General features: G+C 44.8%; 1 protein-coding gene across 1 annotated transcript in view; it reads right to left on the bottom strand.

Moving 5' to 3' along the window:
- ACAN (aggrecan) overlaps nt 1-26,862 on the bottom strand; it is a 70,233-nt gene that overhangs the window by 31,065 nt on the left and 12,306 nt on the right. Inside the window, 10 exon segments of the mRNA XM_030579019.1 lie at nt 1,391-1,438; nt 1,441-1,482; nt 1,485-1,682; nt 2,336-2,463; nt 3,226-3,244; nt 3,247-3,399; nt 4,841-5,032; nt 5,035-5,220; nt 5,702-5,719; nt 5,722-5,777. Coding sequence (XP_030434879.1) covers nt 1,391-1,438; nt 1,441-1,482; nt 1,485-1,682; nt 2,336-2,463; nt 3,226-3,244; nt 3,247-3,399; nt 4,841-5,032; nt 5,035-5,220; nt 5,702-5,719; nt 5,722-5,770 — 1,033 coding nt within the window. The 5' untranslated portion in view covers nt 5,771-5,777.

Below are 26,862 nucleotides of genomic sequence, written 5' to 3'. Positions count from 1 at the left end.
GCTAGTTCATGGTCGCCAGTACCTCACAGATCCGAGAGACTTCCAAGAATCAGGCATCAAAGCTCAAAAACTTACCTGTCATATTAGGTGGTTTAAGAAGTAGCACCTGAGAGAGACTGCGGGCACTGACATGTTGGGACTGATTTGCTGGTGTGGTCAGGCCACTTTGTGCTATATGGCTGGCATAATCTGATCCTAAAGTGGGCTTCACTGGCCCTGGGAAGATAACCCCACTCATTTTAAATTTGAACCTCCAACACCTGGTGTAGACACACACAACCCTCCTTGCCTGCTGCTGGCAATTGGCACAGCAGGACAGGGGCATGGCGAGCAGATGCTTAGCTGCAAGTTGGGCCCCTTATGAAAATTTGCAGCCTAGGCAACCCTCCAATATTAGTGCAGGTCGGCCAGCCTTGCACAATGGCTACACCAGGACCAAGGAAATGCAAAATGGAGTCCTTGCACACGGACCCCTACCATAGGCACTATCAAAGCACTGCTGCTCAGCAGCTGACCTACTGTCTTCTTTCTGTTCTCCTATCTATAATATTAAATTACTTAATATGCAAGCACTTGATCTCTGCTGCCTGGTTCCTGGAGGGCCATCAAACTTGGAAGGTGTTTGACAATCTGAAGTGGATAGAGGCATATCACACTCACCTCCCATTGAGAACACTCAGTTGTACTGCAATGCTAACATACCCTCCGAACTCTTCTTTCTCTGCTTGGACAAGAAAGGAGGGGCACTGGCCTGCTGGGTACTGGATGTCTATAAATTTACATCTGCTTTTCTTGTTTAAGTGAAACAGTAAGAAGCTTTTCTGTGTTTAATTCTGAGGTGGGGCTAGCAACAGAGTCAAAGGCATTCAGAGACAGACAACAGAAATGATCAGTGGGGAAAGATGACAAGTGATGTATCTGATTCTTATGTTGGTGGCCATCACCATAATATTTGAGTTAATCTTGCACTGCCATGACTAAGAGGGGATCTCATAGCCATCTGCAAGTATTTGAAGGAAGTACTAAAATTGGAGGGAAGTTTAGTGTGATCCCTGTGGTTCTAACTATTTTTATTCATCATCATCATCATCATATTATTAATTAATTATTTTTTAATAGAATAGACTGGAATGGTCTCCCAAGGGAAATTATGGAAGTTCTGTCTCTTAACTCAAAACCAGGAGCAGACACAACACTGGGAAACAGAGCATGACAAACAATCAGGCATTGGACAAGATGGGACTTAACAGGAGTTTTTCATCTTTAATGTCCATGGTTGTGCGATAATTCAGCTCTGACTGGGAAGCACCATACCCAGCTCCTGGAATCTGCTGCTTACGAGTACTGACAGAGGCACTGTACTTAATTCAATAAAACCAGTGCAACTCACCTGTGTAGCAGATTGCATCGTAGCGTGAATGGGGGTGAGGGTACCCGTCTGATTGACATGGAGGTACACTGTCCGCACACCCACCAGGTTCCACCACAATTGGGACGTGCCTTGGAGATGGGATACCGAACGCTGCCGTCTGCCAGCCATCCTGCACTGCACACATCCATGCCACCCTTCCATGCCAGGTACAGCTGTCCCGTGGTGGCCAGACGGGTCCCGAGACTCAGGCATTTCTCTGCAGCTTCCTGGAAGGTGAACTTCTCTGGGGAGGTGGCATAGAAGACATCACCTGCAATCACACAACCATTGACTCAAGGACTGACTGTAGTGTTTAATTCTCTTTCATCTACCTCTCTCTTCTCTTCGCTTTTCTTCCCTATGGGCTGGTAGGATGAAGGAAAGGTTAAAAACACTAGATAAGTACAGCTTGGATGAGTGACAACTCAGGGTGGGGACATACACATGATCGCTGTCTACAAACGTTAGGAAAGTGCAAACCTCAAAGAGGGAGAGGAATTTTCTAGGGTGGAACAAGGGGGTGTACGTTCTACTTGGAGTCATGCAATGACATTAAGATAAGGAATTTTGAGGCCTGGTTTTCAATGGCCCCACTGTTCCCATTGACTTCAGTTGTAGCCATGGGCGGTCAGCATCTGTGAAAATCATTTCCAGAATGTGGAATCGTCCCTGATGTAAATAATGGGAGCTCCATTGCTTTAATCAATTAAAAGCAGAGTGGACAAAGCCCAGAAAAATGGCTTTAGGGAATAATCCAGCCTTGGCAGGGGTGGGACTAGATGGGATCTCACATGGCTTTTGAATCTCTAATGTTTCTGACTTCTAGCTCCCTTGTCTCTTGTTTTATCCTTGTCTGCAGTGAGGATGCTCATGATACTGCCAGCTCATTCCCTAGAGAATTACATAGGAGAAACCCAAGATCACCTTGCATTTCCTCTGCATAACAATAAACATCGTATGTTTCATCTGTCTCCCGAATGCCATAGGTCCTCACTCCAGGAAACTCGTCCTTGTCACCATAGCAACCCTCCCGAGGATGGTGCATTGGGTACCTGAGAGTGAGAGAGGGAGCATGCACAGGAAATGTCTAGTGAGCAGAAAGAAGCTTCATTAGAAAGATAAGTGTCACATGGCTCTGTGGTGCGGGAGGCATCAGGACAAGCTGAACAGGTGGTGGAGAATCAGAATTGGGATCTGACATTCTGGGGGGAGGGGGAGGAAGTGGAGGGAGGCCAAACCCCCAGAACTTTTCCTGGACAGAAGACAAGGGAGAAGCGGACTTACTCCCTTCCATTCCTGACACTGGAAGTGAGGGGAGAAGATCCTTCAGGTGTCCCTCAAAGATACTGATAAACGGGGAGTTGCTGGTTTTCAGACTCCTCTGAGCTCTGCTAGATGACTAAGTGACATGTGCAAAATACAGTCACATCTGTTGAGCTTGGCATATCATCTCAGCAGTTCGCATGGGCAAAAGTAGAGAGCATGGGGACCGGGATTAAATCACCACTCTCAAGTCTCTGGGCCATTCAGTCCTTAGCTTCTCAGCTGTGACTGCCAAACAAGGGGGCCAATTGTGAGAGTGGTTTTGTGATGTGGACACCTATCTACCAGGAATTGGACTGAGATCCACCAGCTCATTCCACAACAAATGACTATCAGATGATAAGTGCTAGTCATTATTTACCTGGGATGGGATTTAAACCAATTACCTAGATGTGAAAGACTCTGTATCCCATTCCCAGCCCCTTGTTGCCTGGATAGCCCTCCTTTTCTTCCCTCTTGGCAACCTTGCTTCCCCTTTTTCAGCTGATTACCTGACAGTCTGATCAGCAGCCAGCCGGCATCACACTGATCAAACCCATCGTCATAGGCAGCCTGCAGCTGTTCAGGGGTAGCAATGACAGCACTGTTCTGGATACATGCCTGCTTTGCCTTTTCAAAGTCCAAAGTGTACCTGGTGGAGATGGCTCTGTAATGGAACACGATTCCTGGAAAACACATCCACCAGCACACACACACACACACACACACACACATATCAGTCAGTGAAGAACCAGCCCCTCACCAGTTTCCCTTTCAAAAGGCTTAGTAAGTCAGAGAAAAGGAATTCTATCTCATGTAGAAAATCATGTGTTTGCCACAGATCATTCATATTGCATGGGTAGTCTACTGTGCTCTGAAGACACTCTGTTTTTCCCCATGCTATATTCCACCATCCCAAGGCCGCCAGTCTTCAATCTAAGGGGAATTAGATGTACTCCCTTTGGTGAACAGAAAAATCTACAGGAATAGACCTGCTGTCCAGTCCAGTTTCTTTTCTCCTGTGACGCTGGAGCACACTAATGCTACATCTAAATCTGATGTTTTAATGTTGACAGCTTCAGCGTAAACCAATATCCCAGAATGCAACAAATACATCACTGTCAGAAGGATCCAAAACTTTCAAGATATTTAAAGTGGCTGGCATGACACTGCACAGCATTGTAAAAACAGTCTGTGGAAATTGGCTAATTGTGGGTTATCAGTACAAAGTTGTACTAATTTATTATAGACTTGAATGCGGTAATGTCCAATGGCCCCAATCAGGACTGAGGCTCCAGTACACCAAGCATTGTTCAAACACACAGGAAGGCATGGTCCTAGCCCTGATGGTACACACATTTTATACTATAGCAAATGTGTTTTGAAGAGTATATGTATTGCAAATGCATTTAAGCCATACTGTTCCATATAGAGTGACCTTTAAAAGGAGTAGGGGGCTGTATGCATACTTAAGCATGGCACAAGAAGGTTTAAACCTCTTGCATACTTTCTTTCTTGGCCCCTCTTCTTCTCACTCACAATTTTATTGATGAGAGTAACAATGTTAACTGGGGGAAATTTAATTGTGTGTAATATTGTCTACATATTAGCTAACTGAACCACTTTTACATTTCTTGAAAGAACATAAGAATGGTTCTCCCAAAACAGGCCAACGGGCCATCTGGAAAATATCCCATCCTAACATACTAAGTGAGGCCAAACATCTCATAGGTCCAATATGTTTCCTGCTACACCACATCACACCACCCATCCATCTCATCCAGTGTTCCATCTCCTGCCCATATCAGAACAGACTGGTGCCAGCTTTTACAACACTGGGTGACATGGTTGGGCTGTTTAATATGGCATTCCAGAGCCTGCCCACATTAGAATAAATCAATGGTCTATGTTTGGCTGCTGCTCACATACAAGATCAGACCAATGATCTATCAAGTCTGGCATCCTTTATGACAGCGAGTGATACCATATGCTCATGGAAAGGGTAAAATGCCTCTACTTCTTTTCATACTGTACCTGGTCAGATTTCTTCCTCCCTCTTTCTCCCCAGTCAAACCAATGTAAAATCAACACTATCACCAAGAGGAAACATTGACATAATGGCCTCACCTTTCACTATGACCTCTATCGTATCCTGGCTGTCCTCAATACCGTGCATCACCTCGCAACGATAGATCCCAGTGTCATTGGACCTCAGCGCTCTGATTTCCAAGGTGGCATCGGTGGGGATGGCAGGGTAGTTGGGCAGAGAGATCACCTCCTTGTTCAGTGTTGATTCGAACTTGCCCTCTGTGGCCACTACAAGACGACTTCCTTCCCATTGGAGAGTCTGCTCCATTTGATTCTTGGGGTCAGAGGAGGTGTATAGGGGGCTGTGGTGACATGATCCAATGAGTTGATGAAGTAGCAGGGGATGGTCAGAGAGTTTCCCAGGACGACACGCAGGGGAGACCGTTCAGGTATGCTGACACTCAGTGTATTACCATGATCTGCCCAGTCCCAGTATGGAGAGAGACAAAGTGAGGATTAATCAATAACACACATCAGTCATAACTACCAACATTTTCAAAGTAGCCTCAATCTAGCTTGTAAATCTGCACCCACAATATTTGGAAATATATATTTAGGTATATTCTAGTAAATATAATTTGAAGTAATTGATGTTCCTAAAGCAGCCCCTGAGCAGTGGTAACAGCCCTGGTGGAATATAATGCTATTACACTGAAGGCAGGTTGGGGAACTTGGCGCTAGGTTACAAGCTGTGACTATCTTCCACCCTACCAAGCACAGCAATGGCACCATGTAGTCATGGTGTTGCAGCAGCTCAGAGAGAGGCCCTTGGCAATGAGGGGTGAAATTAGTGAGCTCATAGGTAGACCTGTTAAGTTGCTCGTGTCTGCTGTGTGAGGGGCATGTCGGCTTGTTACATGTATGGTCCACTGCACTGAACAGTGGTCCGCCTGTACATACCTGAAACTTCCACAGAGAGGCTGCAGTGATGACTCGCAAACACACAAACACTAATAGTAAAGTGGTCATAGTTTACCTGCAACAAACAACACAGGGAGGCAGGGGTTAATTATTGCTGGATGATATAAGGGAATGATACCCTTCAAGGACTCTTAAGAGGGAACAAGCCCATTAACCTAGTACCTAAACACACCCCAGCAGGGTTTTTTTTACATACGACCAGCAACAAAAGAGAGATTTCAGGGCAATACCTTGTCTAATAGAGGGAGGCTCAAGGCATCTTGCTCCAAACAAGGGTACCCATTATGTCAGTAGCATTATTATTCTATTCTCGCACTCGTTCTTGTGATCTTCACTTCTGGACAGAAAGACAATTTTGCCATGGAGTTTCTCATTTGTTTTACGTCTATTCCAGGAACAACCACTGGGTCAGATGCCTGTCTACCTAACCCTACACCGTTGCCTGGAACACCCAAAATAGAAGCATCTTCACATTACCAGTATCCTTCCTCTACTAAGCCAATCCTTGGCCAGCTGCTTGGATGTAATTTGTACAACTATTCTAGCAGAAGTCTGGCCCCTTCAGGGTGAAAAGGCTAAAGATCACAACACGACAAATAATCCTGCATTTATAGTCTACCTCTTTAAATACAAATGGATTCCACACCTCTTTAGCAACTTCATTGTAAGAACTACATGACATACATTGTGTAGGGATCCCGTTCGTCAGGGGAACTCACCACTTCAGAACAGTTTCAGACAGACAGTGGAGGACTGTCCTGTATCCAGAAATGGCAGAAGGAATGAAGGGAGGCAGAATGGAATCACCCAAACTGGAATTTGGCCAGAGAGCAAGGTTAATGCCCTTAGTCTTGTGTATAATGCCATGGGATTTTAAATAACCACTAGTGTTTTATGTTTCATTCACAAGATGGCACAGCACCCACTAACTCTGCACTGCAGCACTGACTCAGAACGAGCCAAAAGGAAGAACCTCATGTACTGAATCATTTAGGTTTTCCCTGGCGGTCACTTATCCAAATACTGGCAGTTTGTCTTCTGAGAACTAGAGGGATCCCAGCTAGTGTTCCTCTGACTGCAGTCAGGAACATTATGAGGACAGCGTACGTGTCTGTTGGCTCAGTAGTAAAGTTTATTAACTAGCATACTTGAAAGCTTGGCACAGGACTCGAGAAAATGTAAATTACATCTTATAAAGTCAGGCCATTAATAAAGGAGTATCCCTATCTCCTAGAACTAGAAGGGACCTTGAAAGGTCATTGAGTCCAGCCCCCTGCTTTCACTAACAGGACCAAGTACTGATTTTTGCCCTGATCCCTAAGTGGCCCCCTTCAAGGATTGAACTCACAATGCTGGGTTAGCAGGCCAATGCTCAAACCACTGAGCTATCCCTCCCTCCAAAAGGCTTTCACTTCTGAAGAACTGGGTTCAAATCCTACTTAAGCCGAAAGATAAAATGTGTTGATAAGTCACAACCTGGTACTTTATCCCATAACCAAATATTAAACCCTTTGGAAATCTCTACTAAGAGAGGCTAAACATTGAACTAGCAGGGGCTGCTGAAGGTCAGGGCTGAGGTGCATTGGCAGAGATGTGTGTGGGCCCACATTTGGAATACTTGGGTTGTTGGAGGACAGGACTGATGTGCAGGGGGAGTGGGGTGGGGAAGGGGCTACCAGACAACACTGGGAGAAGTAGTAGAGTCATATGAGTGTCTAGGACTGGAACAGCAGTGGGTGCTGCAGGGTAGGACTGAAATATGTATGAGACGTCTCAATCTTTCCTCTTGTATTATTTATTATGTCTGGCTCTAGGCAGTACAAAAAGTCATTTTACAATAACTACTTCATACACATTTTTTTAACTATCTTGTAGCATTCATGACCAAAAGCTCCCTGTAAAATAAATACAAAAAAAAAACAAACCAGAATCAGATTTCCATTGCTCAGTCTGCACAGTACCCCATGGCCTTCTGCCAAACAGCAATGCAGAGGCTGAGTAGAAAGTTAACCAGCAAGAGACAGGGAGTAAGATATTCATTTGTATCATGGGGAAACACTCCAGTTTCTCTCTGGCTGCTGAAGTTACGTACCCATCACTGTTACATTTTAAGTTCAGTGCTGGCTGCTATTTATTTATTTGTACGCTGAGAGGCTTGGAGTCCCACTTTAGACCCAAAGCCGTAAAAGCAGACAGACTCAGTTCTAGTCTCTAGGTAAGGACTTTAGCACTGGGAAAAAAATCAAGCCAAATGTCGGCAATGTATTCCCAGTTTGTTAGAAAGAACAAATCCTTGGAGACAGCATGACTCAGGAGATTGTTTATGTAATAGGGAGCCTTTCACCAATAGGTCACTAGTTGTAATAAGGCCCAGGTCATCGGTGACTTAGGCTATGTCACACTGAGAGCTGGAGGTGTAAATTCTAGCTCCAGGAAACATACCTGCACTAGCTCCGATCAAGTTAGTGCACTCGATATGGAGACTAGCTGAGGCACAGCGAATGATGGGAGGGGCTTGACATCCGAGTGTCTCAGACGGGCTTGTACTCAGGTGTCTAGCCCTCGCTATGGTTGTACTTCTATTTTTAGTGTGCTAACTTGATCAGAGCTATGTGGGTGATGTTTCCTCAGACTGGAAATGACACCTTCCAACTCAAAGTGAACCCTATACAGCTGTTACCCTCTGGTGATCTCTGTACATTAAATGAATTGGGAGCATGGAGAAGGGGCTCAATTCAGTTTCTAATGTGATAGGTGAGCACATTATGTGAAATATGAAATTACAATAAGCAGCCTTGGGGACTATTGGATGTCTTGATGACAGAATCAATAGAGAGGCCAAGGATTGGATGGGCCAAGGAGATGGAATTATCCTATCATCCCCAGGTGGTGTGGGGGGGAGGCCTCCAAGGCAGAAGGCACATTGGTGGGGTCAGCCTTTCGGAAACTCGTACTGTCGCAGCTTGCGTTGTACCTGTTCTAGCTTTAAAGACAAGCTGTCACTTCTCCAGAGTCAGCAAATCTCGTACCTTTCAGCAGCGCCAGCATTATGCTAAAAACGATTTAAAATAATAGCCTTGGATTAGCAAAGAGACAGGCATCCTTTTGTCTGGGTTTTTCTGCAGAAGAAACCTGGAATTGAAGCATCTTAGAGCACTGAAACAGAGAAATCAAATATGATGGGCCTCCAGGGCTTTTACCTATTATAGGCTGGTACTGTCACCAAGCACTAAAAAGTTGTAGCAAAAAAGTTGTTTCTGGCAGCATTCATTGTCAGTGAGACATGAAGCAGGAAAGCAGGTTCATGCTAGCGCTGGTTGGAATTTGCAGAGTCTGATTATTCTGAATGGGTGAAATTCACTCCTGTATGGAAAGCCAGCACAAGCCCCATGCACCCCTGGAGTCCCGCTTTGCTAGGGTGACCATATTTCCTAAAGTAAAAACAGGATGGACGGGGATTGCCTGAGCCCAAGCCACCCCGCTGCCCCACCTGCAGGACTTACCAGAGCCACCCCCACCATCCATGGCTGGGGCGGACCCCCTGCCTCGAGGCTGCGAACTTCCCATGGCTGGGGCTGACCCCCTCCAGCTCTGAGCTCTGTGCGACCTGCAACTGAGGCTGAGCACTCGAGCCCTGTTCCAACCATGGTTGACCCCCCCAAGCTCTGTGCTGCCTGTGGAAGACCCTCCCCCCGAGCTCTGCGCCACCTGTAGCTGGGGCTGACCTCCCCCCACAAGCTCCAAGGTTTGCCACCCATGGCTGACCCCCCCCAGCTCAGCACTGCTTAGTACTGGTGCTGACCCCTCATCCCCCTGAGCTCTGCACCCCTTGCCACCCGCAGCTGGGGATGACCCCCGCCCCAAAGCTCCAAGGGTCTGAGTGCCTGAGCTGTGTGCCACCCATGGCTGATCCCCTCCCCCTCAGCTCAGCACTGCCTGGTACTGGGGATGACCCCCCATTCCCCTAGCTCTGCACCCCGTGTCACCCGCAGGTGGTGTGCCTGAGCTGTGTGCCACCCTTGGCTGATCTTCCCACCCAAGCTCAGCACTGCCTGGGACTGAGGCTGACCCCCACTCCCCTGAGCTCTGTGCCACCCTGCAGCTGGAGCTGAGTACCAGAGCCCTGTGCTGCTCATGGCTGAGGCTGGCACGCCCCCCACTTCCAACCTCTACACCAGCTGGTGCTGGGGGTGACTTTCTCCCAAGATCCATGCCACATGCAGCTGTAGCTTGGGCTGATTCCAGTGCCAGCTGGGGCTGGGGCTGACTCCTGAGTCCTCAGCCCAGCACCTCATGTTGCTGACCCTCCTCCCAATGTTCCTCTACGTTTTTGATAAACTGGGCATTTGTTCGTTTGCTCTTTCCAACTGATCAGTTGGGGAAGAGCAAATGGGACAAATGCCCATTTTTGTCAAAAAAGTCAGGACGCCTGGGGCAGAGCTTAAAAATGGGACTGTCCCTGCCAAAATGGGGCATATGGTCACCCTACACTTTGCCTTGTGCTGGTCTTTCACACAGGGGGCTATTTCATCATACTGTAAGGGCAGGGAAGACAGGAACATTTCCAAGTTTGGTTTATTCATGAAAAAGAAACGCCCCATATCCCACAGACAGTGAATTCTTTCTCTCAGTGGCAGTTCAAACAATATGTGTGAAGATAGTGTGTGGAGTGCATGGTCTGCCAGCCTATTCCTCACGGTCATGTTTGCAACATGTTCTCCATTTTGCACTATTCTAACTACCGCAGGGAAATCTTATCCTGCAGCTCATACAAAGCCCTGCTCTGTGCTGCCTGGATAATTTGCTATCATTAGCAGTGATGATTTTATATTCTACTATTCTATGATTCTGCTTTGTTTCTGTAGGGATGTCAGCGTGCCTGGCACTCGACAGTGGGTGAACATCTCTGTTTTAGAGAGCGCTCCTGTAACCAACAGGCCCTTGTCTAAAGACCTCAGTGTGTGACGGTCAAGTCAGGACAATGCTGAGCAAACTTGCAGTGGTGTGTGGTTGCTATGGCTGGGATACATCATGGGCTTTCAAGGAAAGGAAGGCACTTGGTGGCCATTAATTTTGTGACTGTTTCAAGTGCAAAAGCCCTGGAGTCTGGAGGGGGTTAAGGAAAGATGGGAATGGCCCCTCCCCAGGACCTCAATAAGGCTCCACTAGGTGGCCCTCCTCAGTTGTAGCAGGAAAGTGACTCTGTGGCCTCTGGTTGTGTGCTGACTGGTCATATGGGGACTGAGTCTAGCCATAGGTTGGGTGGACAGTTAGGAAATGGATTGCCACTGGCTGGGATGGGGGGTTGGGGCAGTTCTCCCCTGCATCAGTTGCATTTTCAAGGCTTTTCACAAAGAAAAGAGATAGAGACTGACAACAAAAATAAAATGCTTTAAATGAAAACTGGAAGCCTCTTTACAGGGCTGTTACAAAGCTCCTCCCTGCCTGAGTCTGCCTGGGCTCTTACCCTTCTGAGTACACAAAATATCATTTGAGGGTATGGGCTAATGTGGGGTTTACAGTTAAAGTTGTGGTTCGGGTCAGTCACTCTGATGGTCATAGACAGGGTTAATGTTAGTAGTTAGGATTATAGTTAAGGTTAGTGTTACAAAGTTGAATTTTAGCATAGGGTTAGAGATATAATTAAGCTGCCAACCACAGAATGCATAAGAAGTAAAATATGCAACACAGAAGTTCTAAAAATGTCTCAGTTTGAATGCTCCCGTACTGTACTGCTAGAAAATTAGTTTGTAACTAACACTAGTCACTAGAGGCAAACCCAAATTACCTGTGGGTGTCATTATCCTCCAGTAGAAAACCTTACCCCTAGGCAGAGAGATTCTGAGAATGGGTACTTTGGGGGGTGGGTGTCTGAATAGGTTATACTGAGAAGACAGGAACTACCAAGCACCAGCAAAGGGTGAGAATTGTTTCTGATGGCAGCCAGTGCCACAAATGGAGAGTCAGGATTGTACTGAGCATCTCAGAAGAGTTTGTGTTATAGGGAAACAACATCTTCCAGCCCCCAAAGTGCTTTAAAGGCTGTGTTTGTGCTTAGCAAGACTGCAGATCCATTGAAACTGGGAAGATGGAGTTTGCAAGACAATTTCTTCTGGCTTTTGTGGAAAAGAGGGCTAGGAGGAGGTAGGAGGTGTTATACAGGATCACTGCCACCCACATGGAGTCTCGGAGCACATGCTAGGTCAACCAGTCTGGATGAACAACAACTTACCAGTCACCCAAAATTCCAGCCATTCTTCCTCTTCTAAGCATTAACTGAGAATGGAATGAGGCTTGGTTAGCATTTTACACTGGATTTATTTATGTATCCACATTTCCTAATTCAGCCAGATCTGGAGGTAATTGATAAAAAGACCTGGAGTTTCCAAACCATCCAGAACTGAGAAGGATTGGATAGCACAGGATATTTCCTCCCTGGAGAACAATTGACACTTGGGTTTATTGCCATTTTATATTAAGCCCATTTTTTTCAAAGATGGACTTATACATGTGTACAACCTCTGGTTTCTGCTCATGTACCAGGGATTGTATGCAAACAGTCACAAGAGGACTACAAGTAAAAGTGCATATTTGAAAAATCTGAGCATTTCAGATTTTTTAAAGCCCTCTCTCTTTCTACCCCCTACCCCAGATTTTCACAGAACTAGAAAACCTTATGAGAGTAAAAATTGCATTTTAGAGGAAAGGAAAGTTGTAGATCCAACAATGTATTTACACAGTAACATCCCAGGAAGGCAGGCTGATGTGGCCCATTTAGAACTCAGTCTGTCTATCCAATGTATTTGCTTTTTGGCATGCATTTTCCAGTCTTTTTCTAGCTTGCTTTTGAATCTATATCCATTTGCAGTTTTCCTTCTGCTTTTGGTTGTCCACTCCACATTAATCACCCTTGCAGTAAGTAAGTTTACTTTAATCATCCTTAATGCCCTCTTTCTTGGAATCATTTCACTCCTTCTTGTTTCTGAGCCTGTTACCCACTCAGAGATCTGCAGCTTTTGAAATCTGGGACAAAATGGACACAATTACACATCTTGATGTTACAGCATTGCAACACACCATCTTCATGACAATACAAATGTCATCTCAAAACATCAGAGCAAACTCACCTGACCGCTACTATACTTCACACAGCTCCCATACTTTGATTTGACCCAGGCACATTAAGATATGGAAACTTCTGAGAATCTTAGTAGGGTTTCAGACTGGTAATAAAACATTTATGGGCAGGAGCCTGTGCCTTTGGCATAACAGCATTTTCCAGGAGAACATAGTTCTTAAAATTTGGATATAAAGAGGCATCTAATAAGAAACCAAACCAGTGATACTTTAGCCTTGCACTCTCTTTCCTCAAAGATTTAGTCTCCCTTTTTTCCCCTCCAGGGAATGTACCTCAGTTTCTCCAGGGAACACCAACTGCTTCCATCTAATCTTGTTTATTTCAACTAACTCTCACAGTTCAGCTGCTTTCAAGACTTAATGATGATGGCAAAACTTTGGATGAAGGCTTAAGGAGGATTAAGAAAATGTACCTCCTCTTGACAGAGGAGGATGTCAGGTCTTTGATCTCTCATGTACATATCTATGGGATGTCCCAGGTTCCTTCAGTCTTCAGAACTGTCAGTGGCTTTTTGTTTCAGTGAGAATACGGAGTGCTCCCTCATCACCTCCACAAACAAATTCCCCATTGTCTCCCCATGCTACAAGCTCTTGTCCAGGACTGAGAGCTTTTCTGTTCAAACCCCACCCTGCTCCAGGAAATGGGAGGGGAGGAAGAAAAAAAGGAGGGGAAGGATGGGGAGAAACAATTTTATTTCTTTTTTTTTAAATAAAGCAAGTTTTGGAATAGAAGTATCGTAATAAATATGCTCCTGTGACTTTTTGTGTTCTCAGCTGTAAAGAAAATAGGAAAACTATTCCATTCTGTCTGACTTCCAAACCATTCTGAGACTAAGCCTTTTATGCAGTGGGCTGCTCAGATGTTGCTCCTGCCAAGACCGTTTTTGACGTGATTCCTGGGACAAGAAAGTCTTTTTTGAACCAAGAATGAAACGTGGCAGTGGTTACTGTGATATTGTGTCACTGCAATGTGTTGCCCACAGCTTGATGGGGGCTGACATTCCCCACATCAGCCTCCTGCGTCAGACAGCAAGTTGGAGGCACAGAAAGAGACTTTATTAGAGTGAGGGTAGCAAGAAAAAGAGGGGTTGCTTAGGACTCAGGAAAGCAGAAGATTTCATCATACACCTCAGCCAAGTTATCTCACTCTTGTCCTGGAGTACCCCTTACTGTTGTGGTCATGGTCTCTCTTATACACAGCTCGGTACACTGGCAGGACTTGGCCCCTCCCTCCTGACTGGCAGGAATGTTGTGCACCTCAAGAACACATGGTTTAGCCCTTCTCTTTTCATCTGTCTATACAGTAAATGGAACCGAAATAACTAACCAGCTCTAATTCACACCCTGGGTTATTTCAGTTTAAGTCCCTGTCTGCACACTCTCATTTCAATATAAGATCCCTGTTTCCATATGACATAACTATAACTACCAGCTTAATTCAATCAACCCAAAGGCAATCTTATACCAAAATAAGCATATCCACATACAGACTTACACCAAACTAACGAAGGGTGTCAAGGGCAACTGATACAGTGATATCACATTCCATCTACCAGGCTGACAAGCTCCCACTGTCTGAGGAGTGAGATGCCAGGATGAGATTCCAGTCACAACCCTGAACCACTAATACTGCTAAGTTTCAGGGAGTGGAGATTCACACCCCACAATTTGCATGGAGCAGATTTCCTTTTGAATGCATATTAACACCATATAAACGACTATGGGCTGTACCCACCGCACAATGGGCCACCTTCTTCTCCTCTCATTTACGCATCTCACACCAATGTAACTCCATTGACATTAACAGTTACTCCAGAGTCACAGTGGCGTGAGTGAGAGCAGAATTAGGTTAGACTGTCCTTCTGGCCCCCAACAGCACAGTCACATCTCCCACTCAACCACTAACATTAATTTTCCAACAAATCACTAGTGAAACTAGTAGCAGAGAGCAGAACGCCCTGCCACCTGCAATGGACACCATCAACGTTTTCACTATTCAAACATTTAAGAACAAGGTGTAATATATCTGGGAATGAGTGGGAAACAAGTTGCACTCTTCACACTTGATACAACATCAGCACTGAATTACTCCTGAAGTGTTGCGGTTGCCAATGCAGGTCATGTATAGAGACCAAGTCATTATCTCAAAATCTTGCTCAGTGATTCAGGAAAGAAGGATCACCCATGTCTATTTCTAACTGTGTTGTATATGCACATTTCTTAGACAGTCAGCTAAATGAATGCTTAGGAAATCCTATCTCCCTGGCTTCCCTGCTGAGTCCCACAATACATTTACAACATTTAGGAGGGTAAATAAAGGAAAACTCTGATTCACTATTAACTTTCCCCAGGAGGTGCTCAATTCTTGGCATGGGTTCCAGGTCTCAAATTCCTTGTGCTGCCTGTGTGCCTATGATGGGAGTGTCTGTTATCTGTTCCACCAGCTATTACAGAGGATTAGGATATCATTCTCCCTGTAAACTGAAGAGATAGCATGTTCTTCATATATCTAATTCTTATTGGCAAATGGTTGAGCTGGGGCAAATGTCTGCAGTTATCTGTCTCCTGGTCCTCTCTACGCGTTAGTTTATCCATCAAAGCCTAGGACATCCGTGGGTGCCAAATACAAGCAACTATAATTGTCCTTTGCTCGTCTCTAGCATGTGTCATCTGAGGATTACAAAACTCTTCACAAAAGTTAGTTAACTGAGGGCTTGTCTACACTATCGGCCGGATTGATGGGCAGTGATCGATCCATTGGGGGTCAATTTATTGTTTCTAGTGTAAACACAATAAATCGACCACCGATTGCCCTAGCATCGACTCCAGTACTCCACCTCAAGGAGAAGCACAATGGGAATCGACAGGAGAGTGTCTCCCCTTAACACACCACAGTGAAGACACCACGGTAAGTAGATCTGAGTACGTTGACTTTAGCTATATTATTCATGTAGCTCAGGGTTTCTCAAACAGAGGTCGCCGTTTGTGTAGGGAAAGCCCCTGGCGGGCTGGGCTGGTGTGTTTACCTGCCCTGTCCGCAGGTCTGGCTGATCATGGCTTCCACTGGCCTCGAATTGCTGCTCTGGGCCAATGAGGGCTGCGGCAAGGATCACCATCTCCATTGTATTCTTGGGAAAGACTAAGACATGGAGTAGAGAACTGACTTGTACAGCAAGGCAGTGACAGAAATGGGAACAGCACAGAGGAGTCCATATTCCCAGTCCACTCAACTAACCATGAGCCACCCTGTCTCTCTCTAGAGCCAGGATAGATAGCAGTCACTTATACCACAAAATTCTCCTTTCTCTGACATGAAACCAGCATCCTCTGGCTCTCAGATCCGTGACTTCAGACTAGAACTGGTTGGAGATTTTCGGTTGAAAAGTTTTTTCTATAGAAAATGTCATCTCTTGATGTTGTCTAAAATTTTTGATTTTCTGTTGGGAAAATCAGAATGATTTTTTTTGTTTTGGGTCAACTCCAATCTGAGTTGCTGGAACTCTTCATGCCTCCATTATCCTCCATGGGCCAGGTTTCCTGATGGACTATACCTCCTCTGATGCACGACAGTCTCTTCTTTTGTTGAACTACCGTGGCGCATCATAGGAGACACACTCCAGATACACATCATAGGAGATACACACAGGGACATAAGATATCCAAACTATAATTCTGATGAGGCACCATGATAATGCAGAGGGGTACAGATTAATGCTGAACTGACCCAAAATGAAGCATTTTGATATTTCTGCATTGAAATTTTCTATTCCATGAAAAGTTTTAATGTTTCAGCTTTCTATCTTAATTCAGGACTTCTGAAGGTATAAGGGGACACCATTGCTCTTGGGTCAGAGGCCTGCAGCTGGCTGACTGGCTGATTAGCTCCTCCCACTGCACATGGGTAAAAGACCTTCAACTTAATTGGCCGATCCTCATAAAAGAAGGCAGCAGGACATGGAGGGGAGGGACTACAATACCTGCCAGAAAGCTGAGGGGCTAGTGGCTGTGCGCCAGATGGACTGTGGCTGGAGCAACTGCAGAGAGGAACTGTTCCAAGAACCGAATACATAATGGGTGACTGTATGAAGTCCTGTTGCCGCTGAGGTTCTGAAGTGAGAGCCAGGAAGCTTGGACTGATGAACTTATGGGTGTGAGGGACAGCTTTGGGGAAGGGACCACTTGGCCTGCACAGACTTTTGAGGGAAGAGTCTGTGAAGCTTTGATCTTGTTTTGTTAAGAAGGCTTGAAATAAAAAACAAAACAATTGACTGCTGGAAACTGGTTCACTGGATTCTGTGAGACGGCTCCAGACAGACTTCCCCAGAGAGGAAACTGGCTTAGCAAGTGTAAACTCGAACCTAAACAGGAAAAGAGGGCTATAAGATAGGCCCTGATTCTGTACAAGGACAAAAACAAATTTTGAAATACTGGAATTTCCCACAGGGTGAAAATTCTGATTTTCAACTGCTTTAGGTGACCTGTACAGTGGAATAAGCAGTTGACAAACCACCTACACAGCCTTTGAACTCTTTTGGGAATTTAGCTCAGCCCTGTGAAGTAGAAAGACGATTGCAGCTGAATGGAAGTTTTGTTCATGAGAGATACAATCCAGAACAGGGGCATAAGATGTCCAAACTATGACTCTGATGAGGCACCGTGATACGGACTGAGAATAAACAGCGTGTTCAAAAAACTGCTGAGAAATTTGATTTCTCACCTAGAAGTCTGGATGCTTTTTTGAACCTTTCTGGTCTGTAAACCAAGCTAGAAATGACACCACAATAGGTTCTGCCATGAGATTTCTAGTGAACTCACACAGAAAAATGATAAAAGACAAAAACACTTCGGAGAAGTATCGGGAGAACAATCTTTGCGGTAGTGCTTTGGTGAGGGAAATTGTTTCTGATATAGCTGGCTTTTTTGAAACCCTAAAAATAAGCAAAGGAGTTTACATAAGAAAGAAGCCACCAAAACCTTCACAGAGAGTTCTAAAAAAAGGTTTTGGTGGCTTCTTTCTTATGTAAACTCCTTTGCTTATTACTAGACACAGTCTGCTAAAGAATCTTATCACATACTTCTAACATTTCAGAAAACACTTCATATAGAGAAATCAATGTATTCCCCTCCAAAGGGCCAATCTCCTAGGAACAACCTACTGTTTCAAACCATCAGGCAATGGCAGAGTCTACATCAGGGAAACATATTCTCTGGAGAAGCATGGTTTGATAAATAAATGAACAGTGGGAAATAGTGCTTTAAACACTAATTAACTGACCCATGTATCTGCTGAACTCTAGCTCTAAAGGTGATGCATTAGTTGTAGTGTGAATAGCGAGAGAGATAAAGGGATGGCTGGATACAGTGTGATAAACTACCATTAAAGAAACCAACAAAGAGTGGCTGTATAACAGTGCTGGCTCTGCTAATAGAGGTGTTCTAGGACTGCACTCTGTGCACATGGGGATACTTTGGGGGCAGACTCTGAAAACAGGAGGTTGCTTAATAGGACTGATCTCTTGTACTGGTTTCACTGTGTACCTAACATAAGTGAACTAATGTTAAGCGAGAATCTTGCAAACAGTCTCCAAATATCCTAGTCTCCTGCCTGGTACATAACACCTGCTTCCGCCATAGTGCTCCCATGTGCAGTGCACTCCCCATGAAACTACAGAACCACGGGGCAGATCATGTTCCCTTCATTCTGTGTGAAGTTGGCCCTAAATCATTACTGGCATCTAGTGTCATTAGCAGGCAAGGCCAGGAAATTGGCACCTGCTCATTTGCTCTTGAATTTTGTTCTTAGTGTGTCTTCCATTAAAACATCATACAGCAGCATGACTTCTATGGCTTGCTCAGAGGAATGATTCCTATCTGAGATCAGCTCAGCACATCTCCTACCCTCTCCCAGTGACTGCTTACGTTCAGCTTGCCTGCAGCACCCGTCCATTAAACTCTAACATTCCCACACTTGCATCAGCCTCCTGGACCCACAATCAGCTTCAACAATGGAATCCTATGGACAACTATATACCAGAAACCCACAGATCACCATACCTGCTTTTGTAGATCCAGTAGCCACCTCAAACACACCAAGGAATCTGTTATCTACAGCCAGACACTCAGATATCATGGAGAATATGCTCCGAGAAGAACGTCTGGGATACACACCTCAACACACTCAGAACAGCCTTCACCAAACAAGGACACTCCACCTGAGAAGTACATTACATCATGGAATGGGCCACCCAAATACCCCAAGAGAACCTGCTTCAAATACAGAAATAACGCCCCCTCTGATCGCATACTCTAGTTGTCACCTACCATCCCACACTGGAATCCATATGGGGTATCATCAAACAACTACAATCCAAACTCAATGGGTACCCCATCCTGAAAGAATTGTTTCCTGATCCCCTTCTTTTGGCCTTAAAATAACCCCCAACCTCTCCAAGCTCATCATCAGAAGCAAGCTTCCCACAAACCATATCACACCAACTCAAAGCAGCACCAGGCTCTGCCAGAACAACCGATGCAAAAACCTGCAGACATAGCTCCACTGTTACATTGATCAATACCGCCCACAACACACCTTATATGATCCATGGATCCTACACATGCCTATCACAACATGTGATGTACCTCATCCAGTGCACTAAATGTCCCAATAACAACTATGAGGGTGAAACCAGACAATCACTACGCTCTCCAATGAACTCACACAGGAAAATGATAAAAGACGAAAACACCACATCAGCTGTAGGTGAATACTTTTCACAGAGCGATCACTCTACATCTGATCTATCAGTCCTCATCCGCAAAGGAAACCTGCACAACACTTTGAAAAGATAATTTTGCTAGACATTAAAAGATAGCATAACTCTGCTAGACATTAAAAGTCATGGACTGAACAGAGACATTGGATTTATGGTTTATTACAACAATCTGTGATCCACTAACTCCCTCTTTTTGTCCTATGACTTCAGAGGTGTTAACGGGCGACTCTACCTTGAAAGGTTCTTTACAATATGTGCTAACTACTTATGCTAAACTCTCTCTCCCACCTTGCACATAGCTGTGACACTCAGGGTACCTTTCCCAGACCTGAAGAGCTCTGTATGACTCGAAAGCTTGTCTCTCTCACCAACAGAAGTTGGTCCAATAAAAGATATTACCTCACCCACCTTGTCTAGCAGACTAGCTGCCTACAAACCTCAAAGGTCCTGGTTCAAGAAGTAACTGTGGTCACATTCACAATGATTCCACTCATTGCTCTGTCCGTTAGTGAGGTGGATGTGACAGACAACAACCCTCACCTATCATTATTATTTAGCGTCCCAGGTGGGCACAGTGTTTTACAAACTTGTAAAACGAGGTACCTGCCCCAAATTGCTTACAGACTGAATCAAATGGGTCTTACACACTGATTTGTAATCAGACTACTGTAGAGAGCATCCAAGTGGAGATTAGAGATGGGAGCTCACGGAGAGAAGGGAGCACTGAGGAGAAAGGAGGACAGTGTGCACGAGGGAGATGTGAAGACTGGACTTTGTGCCCAGGAAGACAACACTACATATGTGCAACATGCCTGAATTAGCATGTCAGGGAGAAACTGGGGCCTGGCTGGTATTTGAGCAGTTGATTTCTCATTCTGCAAGTTGTGTTAATCCCTTTTTTGTTTGTTTGCTTAATTTGTTTGTTTTCATTTCCTTGGATTTTTGTAATGAAAAAAAGGGGGGACATAGGAAAAATCCATCACTATCTAGTTTGTTCATTGTACAAACTCTGTAGGCTTTGCCAATGGATCTTTTAAATTCCTTGAACTGTATCTATTTGGCCTGCACAGCTTACCTGCTCTTTGCCACCCGCATCCAAGCTTGCATCTCTTCCAGTCTCACCTGTTTAACTAAATAGAGACGAACCTGAACACAGCTGGTCTCTGGATCTTCCATCCCACTCCCCACCCTGCTTTCATTGTCGCCATTGAGAATTCTGCTATTCTTTCTGTCACTCAAGCTTGCAGCCTTGGGATTACGGAATCATGGAAATGTAGGGCTGGCAAGGACCTCGAGAGGCATCGGCACTGAGACAGAACTAAATAACACAGCCAACCTGGACAGGTGTTTGTCTAAACCTGTTCTCCAATGATGAGGAGTCCACAATCTCCCTTGGAAGCCTGTTCTAGGGCTTAACTATCCTTATAGTTAGAAAGTTTTTCCTAATATCTAACCTCAATCTCCCTTGCTGCAGATTAAGCCCATTACTTTTTGTCCTACCTTCAGTGCACATGGACAACAATTGATCACCTCCTCATTGTAGCAGCCCTTACCATAGTTGAAAACTGTTATCAGATCCCTCTACAGCAGGGGTAAGCAACCTATGGCACGCGTGCCGAAGGCGGCATGCAAGCTGATCATTAGTGGCACTCACAGTGCCCAGGTCCTGGCCACAGTTCGGGGAGGTGGGGTCTCTGCGTTTTAATTTAATTTTAAATGAAGCTTCTTAAACATTTTATAAACCTCATTTACTTTACATACAACAAAAGTTTAGTTACATATTATAGACTTATAGAAAGAGACTTTCTAAAAAGGTTAAAATGTATTACTGGCATGCAAAACCTTAAATTAGAGTGAATAAATGAAGACTTGGCACACCACTTCTGAAAGGTTTCCGACTCCTGCTCTACTGTCTTCTTTTCTCAGGACTAAACATGACCAGTATTTTTAACCTTTCCTCATAGATTTTTGACTCCTCCCTTTCCTCCTCTTCTCACATCCAGGCTGTCATCCATTCTCATCTCTTCTCTTTCTGTATTTGTAAAATCCACCCATTCCTCTCTGTCACCTCTGCCTAATCCCAGTTCACATCACTGCTCTCTGTCTAGGATGATGAACTTTCCCCTCTCCAGCTTCCATGGCTCTCATCCTCCCTCTCTTCAACTTAATCTTACTCGCCCACCACTTGTTGTATATTTATACCTATATCTATGCCTAGATAGATATAGATGAGAATGCTTTAAACACTGGGTACAAAGCCTCTCACAAAGAGAATTGCCTAATCAGAGGTTCATCAAACTGGGTTGTGCTACGACCAGGTCAGGTCAGGGTTATGGGTAGAATCATCTTGAATTTTACCTGTTCCACCCCTGAATGCATTAATTCCAGCAGTGCCATTTCTGTGGGTACATCAGCTACAGCAAATTCAGCCTGTTACGTTTGCTCACCTGACAGCTGCCTTAAAGAGCTATACATAGAGAGTGAAATTCATCCCAGTGCGGAGGATTGGCCAAGGGCCTATGCACCATTTAAGCCCTACTCAAATCCTGTTTTGAGGGCTTAAGGGGGACTTAAATGGTGCACAGGCCTTAGGGGAGTTTAACCCATAAAAAATAAGTGATATTCTGAAATCTCTGTTCCGCGGAATAGGCCACCTCCCAGAACAACAATCAAATTCCACCTAAACTGCGCTTTTCTGTTAGAAATTGCAGCCCATGAACTAAACGTGGGCATTTTATTTTTTAAATCACTCCTCCTGTTACTAAAAAAGAGTAGTTTCTAGTTTCCAATTTACTGGTAAATAGAAAGTGACATTTTCCCTGGGAAACAAAACTGGCCAGATTTGCTAATCAGCTCTGTCCCCTCTGCACTTGTCATGCAGCGAAAGGGCCTGGTACCTGGCCGCAAATGGTCAGGAGAGCGTTCCCCTGGCACAAGGTTCCTGTGACAGCCACCCTCATCCCCGGTGTAGGGGATATGTCGGGATGGACACAGGTCATGTCAGGGGCCGGGAGGGGAGGCAGCAAAGGAAACACTATGGTTTCGATCCTCCACTGGCGTAGAATCCATCTAAGAACCCTATACCAGTCGTGTATCATAGAGTAGCCTGACAGCCACTCTAAGTCTCTCAGAGTTAGGACAGGAAACCATACCTGGCCCCTTGACACCCTCTTGTGCCAAGTCTGGCCCTATATATTTCTGTGGGTGTGGATAAATCACATCGAGATGCCCTCCTTCCCCTCCCTACACTCTTGAAAGGAAACCAGAAAAAACGAAGACCCAGATCTTCATTTGTCCCTGCCCAGTTTGCATGCACATACATGGTGCAAGTCTGGCAGACACTGAAGTGCATGGGCCTAAATACAAAAGAGCTTTTAGAAAAATGGCCATTTTAGTCCATATTACCGCTGTTTGCCCAGCACTTTATGATACAAAGTCTAACAACTCTAGGGAATAGAATCTCTCCTTTTTTTCCCATGTGGAAGTATCCTTGTCTGCAGGATGGGAGCCTGTGTAGAGATTTTGCACCCGTCTCTGTATCACTGAGGCCATGTCTACAGTACAAAATTAAGTCAACCTAACTTACATCTGCATACAGACCCACACTAAATACATTGCTTGTCCATGTCTACACTTTACTCTTTGTATCAGCAGTGCATGTCCTCACCAGGAGCGATTGTATCGATTGTATTGTCAGAGTGGGGCATTGTGGGACAGCTCCTGACATAAGCAACACAATGTCTACACTGATGCTGCATTGACCTAACTACATCGACCTTCACTCTACACCGCTCGTGGAGGTGGTGCTATTAAGTCGGCATAGCAGGGCAATTGTCAGCAGGAGTGAAATTTAAGTGGATACATTTCCATAGTTAGGTTGACATAAGCTGCCTTGCGCCGACCAAACTCTATAGTGAAGACCAGACCTGAGTTACCTTCGCAAGCTCAGACCCAGACAGGTTTTCCTTCTTACGCCACAAACCAATGCTGGCAGTTCACTCTGTGTAAGACATAAGCAGTGTAAGAAAGCCAACCCAGCCTTCTCTCTCTGACTCCATTGTTCCCAGCACAAATTTCTCAAACATGCACATGCAGAAGCTACAGCCACTAACCCATAGGCGTAAAAAGGAGTCTGTGATTGGAAAATGAACCACTGAAGGATGAGAGTCCTCAGCAGGCAGTGAATCAGCTACCTCATACACCTGAATGATATAGATTAATTATTTTATATTCTAATAAGAATGATTAGTACTTTTCATTAGAGATGAACTATTAGGTTAATGAAAAATGTTTGAAATTTGAAAGAGTTGGACACAGATCCAATTTTCCTTTTTAAAAAACATTTTAAGCACATTTTATTTCCAATATGTTTAAAAAAAAATTTGAAAACTGAATCAAAACTGTGAAAACAATTAAAAAATTTCATTTAAAGTAATAAAACAAATAGCTAATGGCTAAAGCAATGTTTCATTTACCAAAACCTGGGTTTTCTGTAACTGAAAAATGTATAACTATTTTATAGTGTTTTCTATATTTTTTTAAATAAAAATTTAGCAACAATATATAAAGCACAACTTTTTTGTGGAAAACGTTTTGGACAGTAATGACAGGTTTTTGTGTGATATTTTTTGTTTAAAAAAAAGTGGTCTTTTGACCAAAAAGCCTTTTGTGTTAATTTTTTTTTTTACTTTTAGTAAGCAATTCACTAACATTAATTAACTATCATTAATAGCCGCCGGTGGGAGTGGTGCATGTGTAGGCCCATCCCTCCTCCAGTGGGCGTGGTGCGTGCTTAGCCCCGCCCCTCCTCAGAGGTAAGCATCTAAGCCCAGGCTGCTGCGAAGTGCCTAGTTCTGCTAGTGATCCGCAAACAGGGAAGATAGATGCACAGCTGCCTAAGTGGAATGTGGGACCTGAAGCAGGACAGCTGGCAGGGGAGAAAGGGAAGCTCCCTTATTAACTTTCACCTAGTGTACTCACCCAGGATGTGAGACACCCCTGGGTCAGCACCCTCCACCTTCTGAGTGGCAGAAGGGATTTGAACAGGGATTGAGCATCTCCCAGGTGCATGTCCAAACCACCGAGCTATGGAATATTCTGATGTGAGTTCCCTCAAACTCTGCTCTTGAAGCTGTTTCACTTTAATTAAACAATGGACTATTTAAATACTACTTGAACCAGAAACAGCATTTAGAATGATGGTGTGGCCTGGTGGTTTGGGCACTCCCTTGAGAGGTGGCAAATCTCTATTCACACCTCTTCTCCCCCTCAAGGTGGACCTCAAACTGGGGGTCTTCCACATACCAGGTGAGTACACTGGGGTAAAAGTTATAAGGGAGTGGATCCTCTTGCCCCTAGCTGTTTTGTGTGAACTCACCTAAGGGTGTCTGATCTAGTAGGCATGCTCAGAAGGCACCTGCCAGATGGTGCCCCTGCACATAACTTCGACAGCTGACAGCTCGTCTTTCTGCTTGTGAACAGGTCTGGGGCTCAGGCAAGACACAGGCACCTGGGGGCTAGAGTGAGGCTGCGGTGTGCATACCTAAGTAAAAACTTCAGAGCCAAGTGAGTTTAGGCACTTACAGGGTTAAGTGGCAGCTGAGCAGGTGTTTTGTGGTTGCTGTGGAGCCTACATGCAGGACTTAAGGGACTGGGTATCTTCATGGATACCAAAGTTTCTGACCCAAGTCCACTTGGTCATTATCAGAGGCAGAATTTTTGTCAGTGGGAGCAGAATGGACATCGAACTGTAATATTATCTCTTAGCTGCCTCTTGCTACCATAGAGCTCTGCATACACCAAACAAGATTTTAGTAACAATTGGTTTCCAGCTCCACTGCCGGCCCTCCGCAGCCTTCCGCAGCCTGGGTTGGAGGCAAAACGTCAAACAGAGCCAAAAAAAAGTCAGTTTAGAAAGTGATCTATCTGTGGGTGCCAAGTGTGGAGACAGCAGTTTGGGCTGTGAGCCAGGGAAGTTCAAAATGGGCTTTTAAAGAGCTCTAATCAAATCATTCCTAATTAAACACCTTGGCTTTTTAGAAAGTGCCCTAGGGAAATATTAAAGTTGTTTGCTTAGATACATCACAGACCCCTATTGTCTAAGCTTAGATCAGCCAGAGGGCAATGCACTGAAATCCACCAAAATCTAATACAGGGCAAGATGTCAGTAGCAAAAAGAACAAGGGTGACTGGTGAACCTGTCAGTGTAACACCATTACTGTGGAGGAGTTTGTTACCCATGGTATGCACGTCACAGTAGACAGTATCCAAAGGCAAATAGAGATTTCAGAGACCCGTGCCTGGGACCATTCATTGACTTGGTCAGTTACTACTAAGGTCTGCATCTCATGTGAGTTCACACCTAGCATTAGTGACTCAGTGTCATGTTAGTGCATGTGTGGGGTTACACATACAGCCTACAAACTTGGCTTCTATTAAAGACACAACATATAACTGCACACCTATTGGTATTTATAACATAGCATGTGACTGCATGCACTGATGTTGTTAATGACATACTCTATCATGTGATTGCATATACAGCTGTTATTAATCACATGCTTTCTCATGTGACCACACCCCAAGCTGACTCTAAGGACATAGCATGGTACTGCCCACCTGGCTGGTGCTCATGGCGTATGAGATGAAAAACCAGGTCTCTCTGCTGCATAGAGTGGGAACGCAACTTTCCAACCATCCCCTCCATTTGGGTAACGAGCCTTCAGCTTTGTTATAGGTCCAGTATCTGCCCCTTTTTGCTCCCCGTTTTTCCTTTCCAGTGCTGGCACCTGAAAGTTTTCTCTGCATTAATTCCAGACATTATGTAAACACTGGGCTTGGATTCTCTTAAATGAGGCTGTTTCAGTCCAAACTTTCCTACCAAATTGTTTCCTGTCTTATAAGTTCAGGGAATGAACAATTTAGCTTCATCTTTAAGGTGAAACCTCCATCCCTTATAACCTTTTTGGCCGCTGGAAGACAATAGGGCAAATGAAAGCATCTTTGCATGGGAGGAGTCCCATGCATTTCTGGTAAGCAGTTGGGAAACAGAAAGATGTTCTCTTGTGATATTCACTAGGCAGCGCCAATGGGCCAGCAACATGCCACTGGCTTGCTGTAAATATTGTAGAAGATTTGAGGTTAGGGTGTGACACTCACTCTCTTCACAACTCTGGAATTTCCTCATACAGGATGAATGCTCTTTATTTTACTGAGATCATTGATACTGGT

This window comes from Gopherus evgoodei, chromosome 10, assembly GCF_007399415.2.
Source record: "Gopherus evgoodei ecotype Sinaloan lineage chromosome 10, rGopEvg1_v1.p, whole genome shotgun sequence".
NCBI classification, from domain to species: Eukaryota; Metazoa; Chordata; order Testudines; family Testudinidae; genus Gopherus; species Gopherus evgoodei.
Note: the sequence above shows the minus strand (reverse complement) of the source record. Positions and strands in the feature narration are given on the sequence as shown.